We start from the raw sequence: 21,569 nt of genomic DNA on the forward strand, positions 1-21,569 counted from the left end.
AAACCAGGTTTAGTTTTAACAAGGCAACTTCAAAGCATAATCCAGAGTTTGGCAAAACTGCACTTCCCTGCTTAGGCTTAACTATACTGTAGCTGAAAATGGAAGCAAATACAAGGAGGCAGCGTAGGCCTGTAGTCTCATTCCTCTTATGAAATGAGGCCATTAGCAAACCGCATAGCAATTCTTCAAAAGGGCTATAAGGATAAGTTCTCTGTACTCCAAAGAAAATCAGCAGCTCTTAAACAGCAGTTTGCTAGAGAACCTCTACCAATGATTAACCAAAGAACAAACCAGCCATGGCACTATTCCTTTAAAAAGCATCAGGTGAAGTTATCCGTGTCTTCTTAGAGATCACTGTGTGACAGGGAGATGGCAGGTGTACTGAAATCAGACATTGCCAGTGCTTGCTTTAATATATATGGTGATAAAATTCTTTTATTTGAAATGTAGTCTTCCATAGAAATTACATGTAAACAAACGAACCATATTTCGAAGGAAAACCCAAGTACATTAAAGGACCAGGCACTGGAGACTTCTAATTGTTCACTTGAACAACGATAACATAAAAAAGGGCAACCAACTTTAGAGGCAGTTCATCATTAAGTCAATGACCAACATCTGTGGGCGCTGTATCCAGCATATTCCCAATGGGCGCCAGAGATGGAGCCAGTTGCTGTAACACCTGAACTTGGAAACAAATCTTGGTGACGCTGCAAGAGGTCACATGTAGCTTCCAGGCTTCAAGCACACTGTCGAGAGCACTTTACTATTTCCTCGAACCCCTTACTGAAGCAGCTCTTTCATTCAGGGAAAGAAGGCCTGTGAAATTCCACACAGAGGCATTATCTGAAATAAAGTAATCTGCAAGTTAACAAATGCGTCCTGTCTTTTTTCCATTGTGGACTTCAAACTAAATAGACTTAGGATGAGCAGACCTGCTTCACTTCAGCAAGGTTGCTTCGTCAAATGCCTTTAGACTACACACTGAAAATTGCCCAGGGTACCAAGCATTCATTTGCTCTATGGAATTTAAATAACCTTAAATAATTGGGGGGGGGGGGGCAGGTTAGTATGCTTTTATTTGCAACCAAAAGTTCCTCAGGACATAAAGTGGCTGGAGAAACCCAGAGCGGCTGGGAAACTCAGGCAGATGGGTGGGGAATAAATGATGATGATGATGCCTCAGTTATATTGCAAAGTAGCCCTCTTAAGTTACATGGCTCCCGTTGCTCGGTCCCTGCTCCTGCCAACCTAGCAGTTTGAAAGCACGTCAAAGTGCAAGTAGATAAATAGGTACCACTCTGGCGGGAAGGTAAACGGCGTTTCTGTGCGCTGCTCTGCCAGAAGCGGCTTCGTCATGCTGGCCACATGACCCGGAAGCTGTACGCCGGCTCCCTCGGCCAATAAAGCGAGATGAGTGCCGCAACCCCAGAGTTGTCCACGACTGGACTTAATGGTCAGGGGTCCCTTTACCTTACAGGTACAGATAAACTTCAGAAGGACAACCTGCAGGGGGTGTGACAGTGGGGGCAGGGAGGGGGCCTGGTTCTGGGGGGGGGGACTTTTGCCTACAGTAGCAAAATATTCCGGGCTGCCCCTGCAGACCACCCTTTCCACCTTAATTCCACCTTAATTCCACCTTAAATGTCCTCGAGGACATTTCTTAAAACGTTTGTACCCTTATATCCACCCCAGGAAAACTGGGTGCATCTGCCTAAGTAAAGGTAAAGGTGCCCCTGACCATTAGGTCGTCATGGCCGACTCTGGGGTTGCGGCACTCATCTCACTTTATTGGCTGAGGGAGCCGGTGTACAGCTTCTGGGTCATGTGGCCAGCATGACTAAGCCGCTTCTAGTGAACCAGAGCAGCGCATGGAAATGCCCTCTACCTTCCCACCGGAGTGGTATCTATTTATCTACTTGCACTGACCACCTGATCGGCAAGTCCTAGGCTCTATGGTTAAACCCACAGCACCACCTGCGTCCCTACGAAAAGCTCAAGATGAGCGTCAATTTGTGAGAGGGTGCAAGTTTACTATTTAAGGAACTTCAAACGCCCTTGGAGCCAGGCAAACTTGGTGAAAGCTCTGTCTGCTTCCTTATTTGGCAGCACACAAGAAAACATTCATTAACGTCCACCCTCACATCTTCTCTTCCGCTTACCCACCTTGACAACTCTGCCTGGGCAGCCGTTTGCTGGGCATCACAATTCTTTATCAAGCCATCGCCAAGAGTGTCCATAGCTGCTAGGAGAGTCTCATACAGGTGTTCAGCATGGCTTTCAAGCCTGTCAGACTGTTTGGCGATCAAGCCGAGAGTGTTCTGTAAAACTAGAAGCAAGGGTTAATACAAATTTAAGATCCGGATTCTGTGATGTTTCTCCTTGACAATTTTGGGTAACTAACACTGTTAGAAATGACCACAAGAAGAGGCATTAAGTGTTCTGTTTCGCTTGCAATAAATAACTAGAGGATAAGAGAAAGAAAAGTAGATTAGGTTGCATGCTAGGAATAGAGAGATGGTGCTGTACAAGTTATAGCAGCTTTCTCAAGTGGATGAAACTAACAAGAAGGATTCACCCAAAAGCACTACCCCAAAGCTCCCATTTTCTATTAGCAAACACACACATGCTCAGGTCACAGCTCAGCCACAGTGCTTTCTAGTTTTTCAGCTTTTATATAGTAAAAACAAGGTAACACTGGGCATATTTCAGCAAAAATAAAGCATTCTGAAATCCTACAGCTTTCTATGAGAACATCAAATATGTGCTTAAGTTTGTTCTGTTTAAACAGATGAGACTTGAAAACTATATTTGGCAGGGTTCATGCCAAGTATCTTGAAAACCATGAGAGCTAGAAAGTTGAAAACACAGTGGGAGAAAGTGGAGGAGTTTCAGAAAAATATTACAAGGTCCTCCCCCACACTGTATTCTGGTTCTGTTTCCCCCTTATATTTGTCTCTCCCCTCACCTGGTGAATCCGAGACCATGCATTTGAGAAGCCTATCTCCATCTTGCAAGACATTTTCAGTCAGTGTCTGGTGGTCAGCTAAATCCTTTTTGAACTCCTGCATAGAAATGTGATTGATGTCATGAGCAACAATATTCAAAACCAAAGCATTAAAAATCAATTAATGAGTAAAGAAAATTTAGGGACGCAGGTGGCGCTGTGGTGTAAACCACTGAGCCTTGGGCTTGCCGATCAGAAGGTTGACAGTTCAAATCCCCACAATGGGGTGAGCTCCCATTGCTTGGTCCCTTCTCCTGCCAACCTAGCAGTTTGAAAGAACGTCAAAGTGCATGTAGATAAATAGGTACCGCTCCTGCGGAAAGGTAAACAGGGTCAGGGGTCCTTTAAATTTACCTTTCTAAAGAAAAATTACTCATTATCCACAAGTGGGCACATAGGTTCCACAAAATGTATTTAAAAGTTATAGCTTAGATCCAACAGTGTGAGAAGAAAAGCCTGTGTATCCCATTTTTCTTTCCCTCCTCTGCCTGCAGCTGCTGTACTTAAAAAAAAACACAAAAAACCCCTATCTATGGAGGCAATGGGGCACCCCGAAACAGCAGAGGCTGTGGTGTACAGTTCTGCAGTGCAAAATAGGAGGGGAAGTCAGCTAAAATTGAGAGGAAGGATCGTCTGCCAGCAGAAGCTCCCATTGCTGAAAGATCCCGCTGCCAGATTCTAGGCAATTTCCCCCTTTGTACTGCAGCCTTGTGCAATGCAGCCTCGAGTGTTCAGGAGAGATCTCTGAATCTCTGGACAGGGTTACGGCTGTCAGGCGTGGGCAGCAAGGAGGGCACAGGAATATCAGTTGTGTGAGCTGCCCTGATGGAACAAGGATCACAATGCTCTTAGCCAGGGGTAGGCAACCTAAGGCCCGGGGGCCAGATGCGGCCCAATCGCCTTCTCAATCCGGCCCATGAATGGTCCAGGAATCAGTGTGTTTTCACATGAGTAGAATGTGTACTTTTATTTAAAATGCATCTCTGGGTTATTTGTGGGGCATAGGAATTCGTTCATATTTTTTTAAAAAAATATATAGTCCAGCCCCCCACAAGGTCTGAGGGATGGTGGACCGGTCCAAGGCTGGAAAAAGCTGCTCTTAGCCTATCTGCCCTCCAGTTAGTAGCAACTGTACACCAAGAACAGCAGAACTCTCCTAGGAGGGTGAGCACATGGCGAGAATATACATTTTCCCAATACTGTATTTCCACTGATTTATACATTTGGGGGGGGGGGGGACAAGGGAGACTGGTGTTTCATGATGTGGACTAAGAGCTTTCTACAAAAGCCATTCTTCCAAACTGATAGGCCACAGTGGGGCCTTTTCTTATTTCTCACAGGGGTTTGCTTAAGGGATTATTTGATTTGAACTGGGCCTCTTTTCAGCAGTCAGTTGCTCCTACATAATGAAGCCCAGTGACCTCAGAGCTACTCAAATCCACAGTTAAGGAGGAAAAAGGGGGGAAGGAATTACCAGGTAGCTTTGTAATGCTGCCTTGACACTTCCAACATCTGGCTTGGGAGGAATCCAGTTGTCTGTAACTTCTGCTACTTTGTGCAGCCAACAAATGAGCTCTTCTAGTTGACGGCAAAATATCTACTTGGATGAATCAGAACAAAGGCACCCGTTATATGCAAAAGACATAGTAAAATTCAGTTTTATAGGCATAACTGTAAAACTGTTTGGGGGGTTTTCAGTTCCCAGGTTAGAAGCAGTAGTGGGCTGGGAGAGCGGAAAACTAGACGAGTCCAAAAAGCCTGGGACACAAATTTTCACAACCCTCAAGTGACTACAGTGGCTCAATTACCAGAAGTAATGTATTCAGTGTTAATTCTGGAAGTGTATTCTCGATAGTGACCTAACGTAGCCTCCTAGAGCAAAATATACACCAGTATAACACCCGCCTCAAATATAATAGAACCATACAACTGTAGTGTTGGAAGGGACACTTCCAGAATTAATACTAAATACAATAGTGGTGGCTGCTGCTTCACAAATGGTACAGAGACAGGCACGGTGCAGGAGCAGAAAATGCCTGTTTTCGGGTCCCTGCCCTATGACATTATGTAGGTTGTGCTACACATAAACTTGCCGCAGATGACCTAACTGCAATGCACTCTATGTGGGGCTACCTTTGAAGGTGACCCAGAAACTACAACTAATCCGGAATGTGGCAGCTAGACTGGAGACTAGGGGTGGCCACTAAGACCACATAACACCAGTCCTGAAAGACCTACATTGGCTCCCAGTACGTTTCCAAACAGAATTCAAAATGTTGGTGCTGACCTTTAAAGCCCTAAACGGCCTCGGTCCAGTATACCTGAAGGAGCATCTCCACCCCCACCATTCTGCCCGGACACTGAGATCCAACGCTGAGGGCCTTCTGGCAGTTCCCTCATTGCGAGAAGCCAAGTCACAGGGAACCAGGCAGAGGGCCTTCTCGGTAGTGGCACCCGCCCTGTGGAACGCCCTCCCACCAGATGACAAAGAGGAAAAAAACTACCAGACTTTTAGAAGACATCTGAAGGCAGCCCTGTTTAGGGAAGCTTTTAATGTTTGACTTACTATTGTATTTTGGTATTTTGTTGGAAGCTGCACAGAGTGTCTGGGGAAACCCAGCCAGATGGGCGGGGTACATAATAAATTATTATTATATAATATTAATTAATAATCAATCAATCAATCAATTAATTAATTAATAATTGTTATTATTATATAATATTATATAATATTATATATTATTATATATTATTATACAGGTCTACACAGGGACAAGCAGCCAGGCCTTCAGGTCTTTCAGCCCTTCAGAAGTCGCACACTCCCTTTGGCCACTTTCAAATCTGAGTATCATATGACACAATTGGCATTTTGCTGTTCAGGTTTGGATTTATTTTATTTACCCTCATTTGCAGTGCAAGGGAGTCTCTGCATCGGGTTGTCTCTTGCTCAACATGATGACCTCCGCTCTTGAGGAATCTTGTTTTGAGCAAGTCAATGCTACTAGCAGCCTCTCCTGGAAACCCCTCCTGGTCCTGGCAGCTTTGGTTGCTCAGAAGGTCTTCTTCAATGTGTTCATGGAAGCTACACGTATGACAAGAATCACCATCTGTTTCCCACTGACTCTTGCTGGCTCCACCATCTCCCTGAGCCTCCAGTGGAAGCTGCTCTCCAGTGACATCGGCATATGCAAAATGTTCAGGGTTCCTTATGATCAGTGAAAGCTCAGTCAGCTGCTGAGCCAACGTCTCTAACTCCTTGAGCCTGGGTGGTAAGGAGAGATACTCTTCATCACTGGAACTCCCGTTTTGCAAAGGGAGCACCCTTGTGGAGCGGATGAAGTTGCTACTGACAACATCTCTCTTTGTAAGGCAGCCATATCCCCTTGTGTCCCAGCGTCTTTCATCCAAGTTGCATGAATCAAATGGAACTGGTCGTGGGCACATAGGAGACAAGCCATGCGCCATCTCTCCAGAGATGCGAGTTCTCCCAGGAGAGTGAACACCATCAGAAAAGGACACTTTCCCAACAGGTGAGAGCCTGTAGTGAGAAACTGGAAGGGGGCATTCTGACTTTTCCAATAAAGGCGTTGGAAAGCTCTCTGAGTGTGGGATCTCTGCAGCCAGGGGTTCCTGGCCCTGCAGGTTCATGGACTTCAAGGTACTCTCGGGAGAAATGGAAAGGCTGTTGAGGTCAACCCCAGAATCGTGGACAGAAGACTCTCTGGGGTTCTTTGCAAGCTTGTGTTTCGGCCTCAAAGGATAGGTGTAATCAAGCAAGTCCTCATATTCTTTATTAGGGTCCCAATGGGGCGACTGGCGGTCTGGCGATGGGGGCAGGCAATCGGGTATGGCACACGCCCAGTAGTCCGCCTGGAAGGAGGACATCTTTCTCATGTGACCCACTGTGGGGGAGCTATCCAAAGCTATGTGCCCATGTGCACCCAGCATGTGGTTTCCTGAAGGGTCAGGGAGACTAGGCAGCTGCCAGGGAGCAGAAGATGTCTCAGGGGACAATGAAAGAGCCCCAGCTCCCCAAAAGCTCTTTGATCTCGCCATCCCCTGCTGATCAAAACCGGATTCTTCTGAAGGCTGTAAGGCGAAACTAGTCCGAGGGAACACAGGTGTTACAGCATCAAAACGATGGTTTCTTTTACCTGGCAGGTGTTTGGGAGTGGATGAATAAGGCGCAACTGTCACCTGGCTCCTCCCATCGGCATCGAGGCTGTAGAGGGGTTTGGTGGGAGGGCTGTAAAATGTTGAGTCCATAGCTTTGGTTGTGATTTCCAGCAACCCCTGAAGCGGCTCTGCAGAATCCGAGTCTTCTGCCGAAGTCACCTGCGCAAGTCATTTTTAAAAAAGAGGTCAGGCAAGAAAGGCAGGATTTTTTTTTATTTACAAAGAAAGAATATTCCAATATAGGTGGGGGTTTAATTAGCAAGGAGGCTGTTGGCAATTGTTTCTTTCTTTTCTTTTAAGCTCAATGGCTCCCCCCCCCCCCGAAATAAGTGAACCTGGATTAATTTGAAGGCTGGAGGAATGAAAACCAGAATTCTGATGCAAATGACATCAGGAGTCAGCAAACTTTTTCAGCAGGGGGCCGGTCCACTGTCCCTCAGACCTTGTGGGGGGGCCAGACTATATTATTTTTGGAGGGGGGCAATGAATGAATTCCTATGCCCCACAAATAACCCAGAGATGCATTTTAAATAAAAGCACACATTCTACTTATGTAAAAACACTAGGCAGGCTCCACAAATAACCCAGAGATTCATTTTAAATAAAAGGACACATTCTACTCGTATAAAAACACGCTGACTCCCATACCGTCCACAGGCTGGATTGAGAAGGCGATTGGGCCGGATCCAGCCCCTGGGCCTTAGTTCGCCTACCCATGACACAGAATCATAGAACTGCAGATTTGGAAGGGTCATCACAAGCATGACACTAATTACTTATGTATTTGGGAATCTCCAAACACACACCCAAATAGAAAGACCAGGACCAATTAGGTAAAGGTAAAGGTACCCCTGCCCGTACGGGCCAGTCTTGCCAGACTCTGGGGTTGTGCGCCCATCTCACTCAAGAGGCCAGGGGCCAGCGCTGTCCAGAGACACTTCCGGGTCACGTGGCCAGCGTGACATCGCTGCTCTGGCGAGCCAGAGCCGCACATGGAAACGCCGTTTACCTTCCCACTGGTAAGCGGTCCCTATTTATCTACTTGCACCCGGAGGTGCTTTCGAACTGCTAGGTTGGCAGGCGCTGGGACCAAGCAGCGGGAGCGCACCCCGCCGCAGGGATTCGAACCACCGACCTTTCGATTGGCAAGTCCTAGGCGCTGAGGCTTTAACCCACAGCGCCACCTGCGTCCCTGGACCAATTACATTCAAGCAAATTCACTCCCTTCCATGGACTATTTATGCTCCTGTTGCTCAGTGTTCACCCGTATTTAAGCCAACAAACTACATCTATCTTGTGCACCATTTAGATAGGTTTTCAGAAAAGTCCACAATGCTGCCCAACCCTGAAGAATACATTCAGGGAAGCGGGTCCATCATTCTTCCTCCCCACTCTCACTTGCAATGTTGCCATAGTAGCAAATACCATAAATATGAAACTCTAAAATATGCGAATTCACAGCACAACCCTATGTGCATTTTCTCAAAAGCAAGCCCCACTGTGTTCAATGAAGCTTACTCCCAATTAAGTGTGCCTAACACTGGGTAGCAATCTGTTATCCTTCTCACTGATCATCCCTCCCCACCTGCATTCTGACCCAGCCTGACCAATGTTCAATAAAAAAAAAAATTAAAGGAAGAGGCAGAAGCGTGACTAAATCAGAACGGCAGTCAAAGGCTGCAAGGTATTTGCTCTGGTTTCTAATTCAGATAACTCCTAAAGTTTCTTCCAAACTGCTTATCCACCATGTCACATGTGTCAATGGAAAGAGATGTATAAAAGGAAATAAAAAATGTTTTCTGAACTGTGATCATTCACTCTTCGACTGTGAGAATCCAGTCTCCTTACATTTTTCTTGGAAGCACTGTGCAAGGATGAATCCCTAAATATGCTCACCTGTTGTTGTTCTTCTGGAAACAGACCACCTCTGCTAAAACTGGGAGCTACTTCACTACCAAAAGTGGTCCTACTGATGAGCGGCCGTCTCTCCACATACTTTGTTTTTGCTTTCATCTTGCAAAACTTGTTAGAAGCCGTTGAAGACATCTTATCACATTTTTCAGTTCTCCAGAAAATGCCAGGAAATGTATGGCCAGCTTTCTCTATGGCCTTGAGCTCTCCAACCCCTGTCTCTTTGGACAAAGGCTCTTCTTCTTCTACAGCTGAAGGCTGGCAAACCTTGCTAACTAGTTCAGAGTGGCCCATCTCGAGTTCTCGGTAGTTCCACCTCCCATAGCATTTGGCCTTCGCACTCAACGATGCCTCAAAAGGAGATTTTTCTACCTCCAAGGCCATCTATAAAGCAGGTTTCTTTTCCTTCAGTGCCTCAAACGTGAATCTTTTAACCTGAAATAAACAAGAGATGCAACTGAATTATTTAAGAACTCCCATCTAACACAGAGGCTGCAAGCCTATGTGTAATGGTTATAGGGGTTGCTTGTGCGTAAGTTGCCACCGCTCCTGGCTAGGTTACCTGGTTAAACACTTTCTGTCTGGACAGCCCTTCACTTCGTGGCTGTCTCAGTCGCTGGCAGAATCCGTCAGTGGGCATTTATTGAACTTCTTCCAGCAAAGAAGTTCTTTGACGCCTAGTCTCCTCCTACTCTCCCTGCGTGGAAGTCTTCTGCGCAGGGAGGGTGTGGGCAGCGGAGGACCCGAGCTCTCCCCGCTGGTCTCCGGCGAGGAGTCCTGGAGCCCCCTCACTGATTCCCCCATCTGCCCCCCTTCTCCACTGATGTTACGCTGATTTCCTTCCCCAGCAGATGGGCTGCCTCTCTCCCTGCTGGGCCCCTCTCCAGCATCGCTCTGGAGCCTTGCCTCCGCCTCTGGCTCCAATGGCAGTTCCCTGACACTATGAATGCTAATTTGCAAGTAAGCTCCAATTAGCCGTCCAAGAAAGCATCCCTAGGATTGTTCTGGATATCTACAATCCCATGCATACTCATTTCTAAGCTGGTCATACTGTTTTCAATGGGATCTACTCCCAGGAAGCAAGTAAAAATGATATTTAAAAAACAAACCCAAGAATAAAGGGAGACTGAGGAAACATGACAGCCATCTTCAAATTAACAAAGGGCTGTCAAGAGGAAGATGGAGTGAGCTTGTTTTCTCTTGCTCCAGATTCTAGGACCCAAACCAATGGCTTCAAGTTACAAGAATATCGTTTTCCCACTTAATGCCCCCAACTACCTGAGCTTTTGGGTGGCCCAAGATTAATTCTTTTCAGTTGCATTTGTCATCCCTCCTGTATACAGTTGGGATTCAGCCTTCTTAAGCTGAAGAAGTCAGAACTTTGGGGGCTCATTGGGTTATTTTATTTGGTCCCCCTTTAAAAACCAGTGCCTTTGGACAAGGGCAGCTAATCTGGTACTACAACTTCCATCATCCCTGCTGCCCAGGACTGGAGGGTTTTTAAGTCCAAAACACCCAGGGAGCACCACATAGGCCCACCTGACGGTAGAACGGAAGCAATACCTCCTGGAACAGGGAAGAGCTGAAAAGTAACAGGTAAGGGTTCTCACATGAGGATTTTGTTGGTGATGCTGTGACCATGGATAAAGGTGATGCCAGAACTGGTCCTATGTTTTATTTTTACTTAATTACTTATTTATTTCTAAAAACTTTATACCACCTGTGGCGATCACACAGGGTCCCTGGACGTTTAACGGTCTACTGATCCCTGTGCCACCACCGTGCTCACTTCCCCACTGCCACCAACCTGTTACTCTCGGGTAAAACACGGAGTCCAGACAGTTGTTAACAGTGAACCAAATAAACAAGTTTATTTTATAAACATGAACAAGTTTATGGTTTCTCAGAAAATATTCCTGTCAGTATCTTAACTTTAGCTTCTTTACTGACCTATACCTCAAACTCTAACTTGATTGGAAGCTGCCCAGAGTAGCTGGGGAAACTCAGCCAGATGAGCGGGGTATAAATAATAAATTATTATTATTATTATTATTATTATTATTATTATTATTATTATTACTCCCTAAAACCTCTGTGCTTAAACCTTATACACAGTTAACTCCGCCCCTTGGGTTCCCATTGGTTAGTCATTTTACAATTAGTTAACCCTTTCCTTATGAACCCAGTACGATGTCACACACCTAGGAGGGCAAACGCCACACCACCGTTCATCCGAAGATCACAGGGTGGCTCACAACATAAAAATACAAAATGAAAGCACAAAAATGCATAATAGCCATTCTGCAGACAAACCCATGGGGCAGGGTCCAACACCAATCTCTCAAAAAACTTATGCCTACACAATTTGAGCCTGCCTTGTCCAACCGAATGTTCACAGAGGAAGCCTTCCATGAGGTCATCTGGCCTGAAGATCTCCCTCCCACTTCCTCCTAGCAGTAATCTGGAAAATCCTTGGCAAAATCTCATCTTTTCCCTCCCCATTGCCAACGTACATTGTATTCTCCCAAGACAGGAAAGCCCCCACCCCACCCCACAACACACACACTTTCTTCCAGGCAATAGCTTCCAAAAGCAGAAACACAAAGGAGAAGGAAGGACCTGGAGCAGGAGACGCAATGGGAGAGGAAACAAAAAATGTAACAACAAAAATCGCAGCTCCCCCCACCCCATTTTCCAACACACAAACACACTTTCTGGTTCAAACTTCATATTAAGTATTCATTCACCTGTGCAGGTCTAACAGAAGGACTGTGAATATGACAGACCCCATGCAAGTGAAACTTTCATTTCCAGCCTATATTTCAAACTACAACTACTTCATTTTAAACATGCACACACACTACTATCCCGTAGCTGTCAACCTGGGACTGCAAATTCTGTTTCAATGAAGAAGAAAGCTTCAGGATGTTTCAGCCCAATCATCTTGAGATGTTCCCAGATGGCTGTGGATCGTCTCCTGCACCGCCAAGATGAACACTGTACACCCCAAAACCACATTCTTGTGTTGTGTAGGTAAGCCTATCCACAAATGTTTAAGTTGCATGTGCTTTATTTCTTTTTAGATACTGCTGATTTTAGTCATCTTTTTAGTAATTTGTTTTTAGCTGTTTTTTATTAACCACTTTTAAGGGTTTTTTATGTTGCTATAAACTGTACACAGGTTGCTGTTTTTACAATGAAGAGGTATATAAAGGTCATTAAATAAATAAAATTCACATTAGACATTTCCCCTCTCAAATGGAACAGTTGAGTATCCCCTGCAGTGATGCTTACTGTTTTTATTTACTTTTTTTTTTTAAAAAAAGCTACTAGTCACCGTAATGCAGGCATGGCCAAACTTGGCCCTCCATGTTTTAGGACTACAATTCCCATCATCCCTAGCTAACAGGACCAGGGGTAAGGGATGATGGGAATTGTAGTCCCAAAACAGCTGGAGGGCCAAGTTGGGCCATGCCTGCGGGTGTTACAGTGCCAAGCAACAAAGCTTACCCCCATCCTAGTAACCTGGTAATCCCAGTAATCTATTTTTTTTAAAAAAAAAATTATTAAAGATTTTGTTAATACAGTAGAAAAGATAACAGAAAAAACAGAAAACAAGACAAAAAAAGAAAAAATAGAATTAACATCTTTTAGTAACCATATTTTCTTCGCTTTTTGGACTTCCTCACATCTCTCACTCCTGTGTTCCAAATTTATACAATTTTAACCAGCAATTTATCACCTTGTTTCAATTCTTATTCTGTAAATTTCCAATATTGTGTCCCTAACTTTGAATACTTTTATCTAAGTCTTAAGTCCCTGATTTGGGCATATTTATTCAGAATTTATCTTTCCCTTAAAATTCACTCATTCTCATATTCTTTTCAACTAGCTTAATGGTGCCGTGATATTTTCAATCTCGGTAATCCCAGTAATCTAGCAGCACTCAAGGGCAGCCCCACTTCTTGTGGGTCTTGCTGCAGACCCAGGGTCCAAATTTAGCCCTCAGCACAACCCGATACAAAAGCACCTCCCGACACAAGATCCCTGTTGCACACCTCAAGGCGAGGACACAGGCAAGGCCTCTGAACCCTCGTTCCCCTACATGAGCAACAGCCGACACTCTGCCTGGATGCTCCCATTGTCCTCCTGCTCAATCCTGCACAGATAACTGGTGCCTCTGCGGAATCTTCTGTTGGGTTTTGCACTGTGGGAGGGGCGTGAAAAAGCCCTCCTTCCCAGCACTTCAGAGGGCAGAACCAACGTTGCAAGCCCTTCAGACCTTGCTTAAATAGGGCTTCTGTTAACCAATTCAAATTTGTGTTGGAAATGTAAAGAAAAAGAAGGGACTTTTTATCATATGTGGTGGGATTGTAGTAAAATTTTAAAAAAATTGGGAAATGATATATAATGAGTTGAAGAAAATGTTCCAATTGACATTTGTTAAAAAACCTGAAACATTTCTTTTAGGGATTGAAGGAAAAGACCTGCTAAGGAAACTGAAAAATATCTTTATGTATGCGACAATGGCGGCAAGAGTCTTAATAGCACAAGGATGGAAAAATGAAGAAATCCCAACCAAAGAACTGTGGCAAGAGAAACTCTTGGACTAGGCAGAATTGGCAAAACTGACACATAAATTACATGAGAAGGATAACTGTGACTTTAAAGCTGAATGGGAACCTTTTACAAAGTACCTAAAGAAACAGCAAAATGAACTGGACTCCTTGGCAGGTTTTGAATAAACATACACAAACGTTTTATTGATAACATTTAGATAGGTAAATTAAGGATCTGTACAATTTTATAACATGCAGAGAATAGCAAGTGCTGAAAAACCAGAGAGAGGAGCTGAGGGAAGTCGGGGGGGGGGGGAGCGTTTTCTGTTTGTGTTGTTCTTTTTTTTTCTTATGGGGAGGGGGGAAATTGAGGATGATGTATTTTTTGAAAAACTGTTAAACTGAAATTCCTAATAAAAAATATTTAAAATTTTTAAAAATTCTGTTAACAACCGACCAGGAGCTTTGCAAGAAGTGAATCCAGCCTCTTTTCCTAGCTCTCTCCATCCAAGTCTGTTGGCGAGAACACTGAGTCAGGTGAAAGAAAGGCCTGCTGGGAAATTCACTACATGCTTCAGGTCATGCCACCATGAATAACAAAAAGGCCTGCTTCAACTTCGGTCCAACAGCTAAAGGCATGGGCAGAGTTTGCATCCTCAGGCAGGAGAAGCCTTGATACGTCAAGCAGCATGCTTCATTTAGAACTGTCCTCATATTTAAGCTGTGTGTGGTGCTGTGGGTTAAACCAGAGCCTAGGACTTGCCGATCAGAAGGTTAGCGGTTTGAATCCCCGCGACGGGGTGAGCTCCCGTTGCTCGGTCCCTGCTCCTGCCAACCTAGCAGTTTGAAAGCACATCGAAGTGCAAGTAGATAGATAGGTACTGCTCCAGCGGGAAGGTAAACGGCGTTTCCGTGCGCTGCTCTGGTTCGCCAGAAGTGGCTTAGTCTTGCTGGCCACATGACCCAGAAGCTGTACGCCAGCTCCCTTGGCCAACAAAGCGAGATGAGAGCCGCAACCCAGAGTTGGTCACAACTGAACCTAATGGTCAGGGGTCCCTTTGCCTTTTTTATCTTCATCTTGGCTTTCAAAAGGAATTGGTTTCCTGTAATCCAAAGAGGAGCGGCTCTCCAGATTCTGCTGGACTACAACTCCCATCATCCCTGACCAACAGCTATGCTGGCCAAGGCTGATGGGACCTGGAGTCCAACAACATATGCTGGGCCACAGGTTCGCCATGCCTGCTGCGTCTGAGATGTAGCTGGTGCAATGTTAATGTCATTTGGATTGCAGATGCAAAAAGAAATAAACTGAAAGAAGAAAACATCTGGTGGCACAACTGCCCCATAACTCAAGCTTCTGCTGCCTTACGTAATGTAGGTATGATTACTGAGTTAAATTCTGTTGGATCTTTCAATACATGTAAGCAACATGAGCAATCTGACCAAGTCTTGAATGCAAGAACCACATACAAAATACAGTTTGCTGGTGCAGCAGGCTACTGTTCTATTTTTATTCTTCAGCGTCTCAACCCTTGTGTTGTAACAGATGCATGTGCATGATCAAAATCCATGTCAAGAAACACTAGACAGTAAATAAACTAAGGTCACTGGGAGCAGACAGTATTATACAAAACTTCAGATAGTCCAGACTGGGGAGACAATTTTTGCTCTTCCCAATGCTCTGGGAGCGGGAATAAATATTTATAGATTGTGAAGGTCAGGTAGGCTAATGTTCCCTTGCCACAGTGTGCTGGCATGTAATGAACTATCAGAGCACCATATCAGGATTGGGAGCATTGGTTTTGCTGCCTTGACGTAGGAACCCATTCTGCTTCCAGCAAAGAGTGAGGCCAGGTAGAGAGCTTCATTTGCCCTTAGTGACATCATCACAAACAGCCAACTGTAAAGAGTTGCATTATGCTGTATCATTATCACTGTGATGCCTAATCACATATTATAAATGGCCCTGTTAACATCAACAAGATGGTTATTTGGCTAGATCCGAGTATCAGCAACAGGCAGCAGCTGTTTAAAGAAGAAAATTGGTACCATACTGCTACTCCGAGTTCATCCCAATTAGAGTACCATGCTACTTTGTTGGCAAACTAAGGCCCACGGGCTGGATCCAGCCCAACTGCTCTCTGGATCCGGCCCGTGAACAGTTCTGCAATCGCTGCTTGGGTCGGCGCGATCACCAATTTTTTCCAATCTTTTTTCAGGCGCCATTTTTTGGCAATTTCCCCCTCCCTCACCGCGGCAGCGGCTCCTCCCTCCTTCTTCCTGGTTTCTCCGGCCCTGCGGAGGAAGGGAGCTGGGCTTTGATTGGAAGCCTCGCCGCCCACGGGCCTCTCCCCATGGCTGCACTGTCGGTTGGAGCTTGGCGTACCTGCTGGCCCCGCGCCTGGCGCCTGGGAAAGTTGGCCAGAAAAGGGGAGGAAGAGAGGGAAGCGCCCTCCACCGCGTGCGCTCCCATGCGTGCAGTCTGGCCTGCCACTAGGTCTGGGGGACGGTGAACCAGCCCCCACCAAAAAAAGTTTGCTGACCCCTGTACTAGGGAATGTTAGACGTCAGTCTAACAAGAGCCATTGTTTAAGAAGAAAAAAGTTACCTGTGTCACGTAAGAAATAACGTGAGAGTTATCCCTGAACATCTAGAAGAGGGGAAACCCTTTATGTTACCTCTACTTGAAGCAGATAAATCTTGGCCTCATCCAACCAATGATGGATTTTTGAATTCTTCCAACTGCAAAAAAAATGGCAGAGATTGTGAGAAAGGAGAAAGGCAGCCTTACATTCCACGAGGCCTCTTTCAGATGCCATTTTTGGGATGCCACCATTAGGTCCACCTCCAGCCTTGTCCACTGACTGCCTAATTCTGCCCTGGCCACAGCACTGCATCTCTCTGGTCTGCTGCTCCACAAGAGAGAAGGTGCCCTCAAGGTTCCCAATATGTAGCAGGTTCTTCATGGGAGCAAATGAAGCTTTCAGAAAAGAGAGAGTGAGAGCGCTTTACCAGGGGTGCTATATATGAAGCAGTTTGTTGATATCACTAAGCAATGGGAAAGCACTGCAGAGCATGAAAGAGGCAAATTAAATGCTTCATCAATTTTACAGGGCATGCATAACAAGCACACTGTTCGGTCCCAAGAGAAAGAAAAAACCACCAGAGACTAGTAAGCTGCCGCTTAAGGGCAGGTCTACTCAACATGCAAACGAAAGAAAGATGAAGTAACTGAGAGGATCCATCACAAAACTTTCATAAGAGTCAGCTCAAGCCATACGCATCAAGAGCCTTGTTTTATTACACAAACACTGAGCATCTGTTATTCCATTATTATGCAAGATCTAGACAACTCAAAGCACTTCAAAGCGACTGGCCGCTTCTGCGCATGCGTGTGATGTCATTTTGCGCATCTGTGCATGCGCGAGTGGCGAAACCTGGAAGTAACCCTTTCCGGTACTTCACAGGTTGCCGCGGGACGCAAACTGAAAACGCTCAACTTGAAGCAAACATAACATGAGATATGACTATACTCAACCTGCAGTTCATAGATACCTAGGGCATTCATGAACCAACCCAACCCATTGATCCCCCTCCCCTTTTATTTCTGTCTGCGGACAAATGCCAGCTCCCTCGGCCTATAGAGCAAGATGAGCGCACAACCTCAGAGTCATCCGCGACTGGACCTAATAGTCAGGGATACCTTTATCTTTTTTACTTTGAAATGTGTCTTGTGGGCGGGGGGGAGATTAAAGAAGTTGAATTTCTGGGGAAGAGATCCATAGCTTTCAGCAGATTCTTAAAAAGGACCATGCCATGACCCAAAAAAAGATTAAAAACTATAGGTAGTTCCCAAGAGATAGCACTGTTGACAAAACAATGGACTACTTTCTCTCTACTTTCTTTATAGCACACATTTTTTATAGATAGATTTTGTTTATTTTCAAACTTGTGAGGGTTGCCATGCTGTGCCATTCTAGCAGAGGATGTTTATTTTACCCCTGCAAAACAAAATGAGAAATGAAACCCAGCAAACATTTTGTTCTGGCATTCGCACCCCTCCCTCCAGGAATGCACATTTCTCTCTTGTATTATTTGATAACTGCAATAGGCTACTCCTACTCCAAACTGTACCCCAGTCAGAGCAAACCTTTTCATTGTCAGCAAAGGCTTCCTACTTTTCCAATCACAACTCAAATTACTTCAGGAATGTACACAAAACTCACTTCCTCCTTCATTCCAAAAACCACTAGTTCTGTTCAATACCACTGCACCACTAAACACAAGAATTTGTTAGGGAGGAGATCACCATCCCAACTGTTAGTTCAACCACGGAATTCTAATAACACAGCAAAATAATACATGTACAGGTTTACACTATAAACCATTGTTTTGGTTTGTGAGGGGCTTTTGGCCACCCACCTCCATTGTGCCTCTTGTTACAGGTACCATGAGATGGCTCACAAGCCGCTCAAATTCAGGTGCACCCAGAATAGCAGCACTTTGCTTGTCTCCGGGGCATGGATTTTAGCAAAGCTACTCTTTTCTATTCATCCCCTTGTGTTCAGCACAGCTGCACTGGAGCACAAGAGCTGGGTTTTAGTTAAGCATTTCATGTTATACACAGCAGCCTTGCTAGATCAGACAAAAAGGCTCACTGAGCCCAACCAGGTGCACCCAAAAAGCCCCTAAGCAGTATGTGAAAGCAACCATCATCTCCCGTCCCTGCAGCCTCTGAAACTGGAAGTTGCATATTGGCACAACAAGTAGCAGCCATGGAGCCTTCCACTCCGCGAATTTCTCAAATCCCCATTTAAAGCTACCCAGGATCACATCTTATGCCAGCAAATCCCTCAAATAACTGTCCCAAACCTTCTGCAAATCGTATCACTGCACGACCCAGAGTTCCAATTTTAGTCACTTGTCTGTTATGGCAGCGGTGAAACTAGGCTTTATTTCACTCAGGTCAAAACGTGACCCGCGCACACGCGCCATCGCATCTTGCGTTCCATTCGGGATGCGAACGGGGCTCCAGAACGGATCCCATTCGCATCCCAAGGTACCACTGTACTACTTTTTGTCTATTTTTATCACCTGACACTGTACATTTTTTAAAAAAATCCAAGTGTCCTTCAAGAGTCTCCTTAGGATTTTTTATTATTATTTAGCTCCTTGTGGTTATAAGACCAGTTCAATTGGGCACGCTCTCGTCTATCTTTGAGCCCAGCAACAGGCAGACATACAGCAGAAGAGGAACACGCAAAAACTACATGGATTCGGGGTTTTAGGGTTCCCAATGCCACAGGGAAGCAAACCCATGAAAATTAAGGACAGTCTGTCAACAACACAGCTCTCTGAGTATCCAGAACCGCAAGCACCCACACGCACACATACTTGAAGGAGGCGACAGGAAACAGATCACGTTTCCCCTGCCAACGGTTTGTGCTTGCCTGCCTTACACTTTGCACACAATGGCTGGGTTCCAATTGCTCTTATGGGCATGCATTTAACACACTGCCTAGTCGAAATTTAAGACTACTCTTAATAAATGCCAGTTAGTTAATTCTCCTGGACTTCGGAGGCTTTGATGCAATGATCTCCTATTTTGTGTTTCTAAAGGGCTGCTTATTTCAGCAGTCAAAAGTACAGAATTTAACCACCAAGCACTAAAATCGGGACCCAAACTTTACAATCCTAACAGACACTGCTGTCAGTAAGTTTTGCCCTTAACTTTAAGTGGAAAAAAGTGTTGAATAGTAATAGGAAAGCACATTGTTAGCACATGGATGGCTGCCATAACTCTGTGTGGGTAGAGATGGAGACAGCTAGTTTTCATAACACAATGCCAGCCCTGCCTTTTGTTAATACCCACCGACTGCCAGACTTTTAAATACTAACAACCAAGTCCCCAGACAATAATAGTATTTTGCAATGTTCTCTGAAGTCTCTGGAGAGCTTTGATTGCTATTAAAAAGATCCTGCCTTGGCCAAGAAATTAAATCTCCTCTACACAGATGGTGAACTATGTGGTTTTCAACCCACCAGAAAACACCAGTTTCGGTTTGTTTCTTACAAAAACCTAAACGAATGAAAGAATCACCCAAGAGAGCCGATCCCTGTACACTACCATTCACACAGATGCAACTATTGTGGCTTATCAATCGCAAATTTAGAAGGATGCAAAGCAGGAGAAAATAAAGGTTTAAAAAGAACCATGGCATTTAATAAAATCCCGCAGAGGGCTTTTGTAAAAAAAGAAAAAAATAAGTTAGAGGCGTTATCAAGAATGCTTTTGTGGGAGAGGGGTTATTGGTGTGTTTCTGTTTTATAATATATATTTGTAATTTTTCTGTTGTGAACCTCCCTAGGATCTTCGGAGAAGGGCGGTATAGGATTTTACTTAATTAATTAAAAAAATAACTTATTCAGGGGCAAGCCTTCTGAAAGGGGGGGGACAGCCTTGTTTGTTATCAGAACCACTGAACTGCAGAGCTGGAAGAGACCCCCCAGGGCCAATCTAGTCCAGCCCTTTGCAATGCAAGAACCTCAACAGGATCATAGAAGGGCAGAGTTGGAAGGGACCCCCCCGGGGGGGTCACTGAGCCCAACGCCTTCCAATGCCAGAATCTCAGCCCTCTGCTCCAAAACCTCTTTTGCGTTTCCCTCTTGCAAACCGCCCTGCGCCGCCACAGAAATGACAAGGTCAGCGCCGGACCGGCTTCCTCTCCGGACAACCGCAGCAGGGAAGGCCAGTCCGCCAGCGCCTCGGCCCCAAGCAACGCCGGGGCCGCCCTCGGCCTCCCCCGAAAACAGCGGCAGCGTCTCCGCGCGCAGCCTCCTCCTCCGAGGCGCAGGCGGAGGAGCGGCGCGCCCTTACCCGAAGAGGCTCCCCGCCGAGCTCCGGGCGCCGCCCTGCCGCGCCCTCCGGCCCTCGTCCGGCCACCACGCGGGAGCCCGCGCAACCCCCGGGGCCGCCTCTGGAAATGGAGGCGCTTGGAAGCAGCAGGGGCGCAAAGCGCAGCGCCTTGGAGAGGCGAGGAGGCTGCTGCGCGCGCCCGGAACGCGCTTCTTCTCCGCCCTTCCCTGCGGGCGTCCAGGCCTGGCGCGCCTCCTATGGGGGGGGGGAGTTGCGCGCCCAAGTGACGAGAGGTGCCGGGCGCGCGCGGGGGGGGGGGGAGAGGGCGCGGTCTTGTCGCTTTGGTGAAGGAGACAAAGGGAGGCCTGGAAATGGAAACACGGGGGGGGGACTCGCCCGCTTTGGCCAGGGGCGCATTGCGCGCCAAAAGTGGGCGGAGAAGCTGTCACCCCCGGGCCGGACCAAGACTTTGGGGCACCTGAGGCGGGCCCCAGAATAAGACACCCCCCCCCACGAGAGGGGGGCGCCTCTCCTTCCTTTTTCAGTTGAGATTCCAGCATTGCAGAGGGTGGACTGGATCCCTTCCAACTCTACAATTCTGTGATACAGTACAACTCCCATCATCTCTTGCCACTGGCCATGCCGGGTAGGAATGATGGGAGTTGTAGTCCAACAACAGCTAGGAACCCAAGGTTGACAGACTCTGAGCTTTTACAGACTAAAGAAAGGGGGGGAGTAGAAAAACGCAGCTGCTTTCACTTTTCATTATACTGCACGGGTGTCACAGCAAAATATATCCTCTTAGGACAGGGGTCTGCAAACGTTTTCAGCAGGGGGCCGGTCCTCTGTCCCTCAGACCTGGGGGGGGGCTATATTTTGAAGGGGGGGAAATGAACGAATTCTTACACCCCACAAATAACCCAGAAATGCATTTTAAATAAAAGGACACATTCTACTCTTATAAAAACTGATTCCCAGACCATCCTCCGGCTGGATTCAGAAGGTGCACAGGCCTTAGGTTGCCTACCCATGTCCTAGGACAATAATGAATGGCTACTGC

General features: G+C 46.0%; 1 protein-coding gene across 3 annotated transcripts; it reads right to left on the bottom strand.

The window, feature by feature from the left end:
- Positions 1 to 408: 408 nt before the first annotated feature.
- CEP68 (centrosomal protein 68) lies at positions 409 to 20,684 on the bottom strand. Of its 3 annotated transcripts, none has more exons than XM_081906199.1 (7): positions 20,531 to 20,682; positions 9,080 to 9,529; positions 5,909 to 7,342; positions 4,482 to 4,604; positions 2,969 to 3,065; positions 2,167 to 2,329; positions 409 to 846 (listed from the first exon to the last, which is right to left on the bottom strand). In XM_081906199.1, the coding sequence occupies exons 2-7, from the start codon at positions 9,476 to 9,478 to the stop codon at positions 843 to 845; spliced, it is 2,220 nt and encodes a 739-aa protein (XP_081762325.1). In that variant the 5' UTR covers positions 9,479 to 9,529; positions 20,531 to 20,682; the 3' UTR covers positions 409 to 842. The 3 variants fall into 3 exon arrangements, with proteins under 3 accessions (XP_081762325.1, XP_081762326.1, XP_081762327.1); XM_081906200.1 differs by lacking the exon at positions 20,531 to 20,682 and adding an exon at positions 16,262 to 16,386; XM_081906201.1 differs by lacking the exons at positions 409 to 846; positions 2,969 to 3,065 and having other exon boundaries at positions 2,173 to 2,329; positions 20,531 to 20,684.
- Between the last annotated feature and the right edge of the window lie 885 nt (positions 20,685 to 21,569).

The sequence above is a fragment of the Podarcis melisellensis genome (assembly GCF_964234715.1).
Source record: "Podarcis melisellensis genome assembly, chromosome: 3".
Taxonomy (NCBI): domain Eukaryota; kingdom Metazoa; phylum Chordata; class Lepidosauria; order Squamata; family Lacertidae; genus Podarcis; species Podarcis melisellensis.

What these genes read in the sequence shown, in the direction of transcription:
- CEP68 (XM_081906199.1), bottom strand. Translation starts at nt 9,478, where the DNA reads ATGGCCTTGGAGGTAGAAAAATCTCCTTTTGAGGCATCGTTGAGTGCG. An exon ending in CCCTTGCACTGCAAATGAGG is followed by an intron (nt 4,605 to 5,908) that starts GTAAATAAAATA and finishes TCATCCAAGTAG; the next exon opens with ATATTTTGCCGTCAACTAGA. An exon ending in CAGCATTACAAAGCTACCTG is followed by an intron (nt 3,066 to 4,481) that starts GTAATTCCTTCC and finishes ATTTCTATGCAG; the next exon opens with GAGTTCAAAAAGGATTTAGC.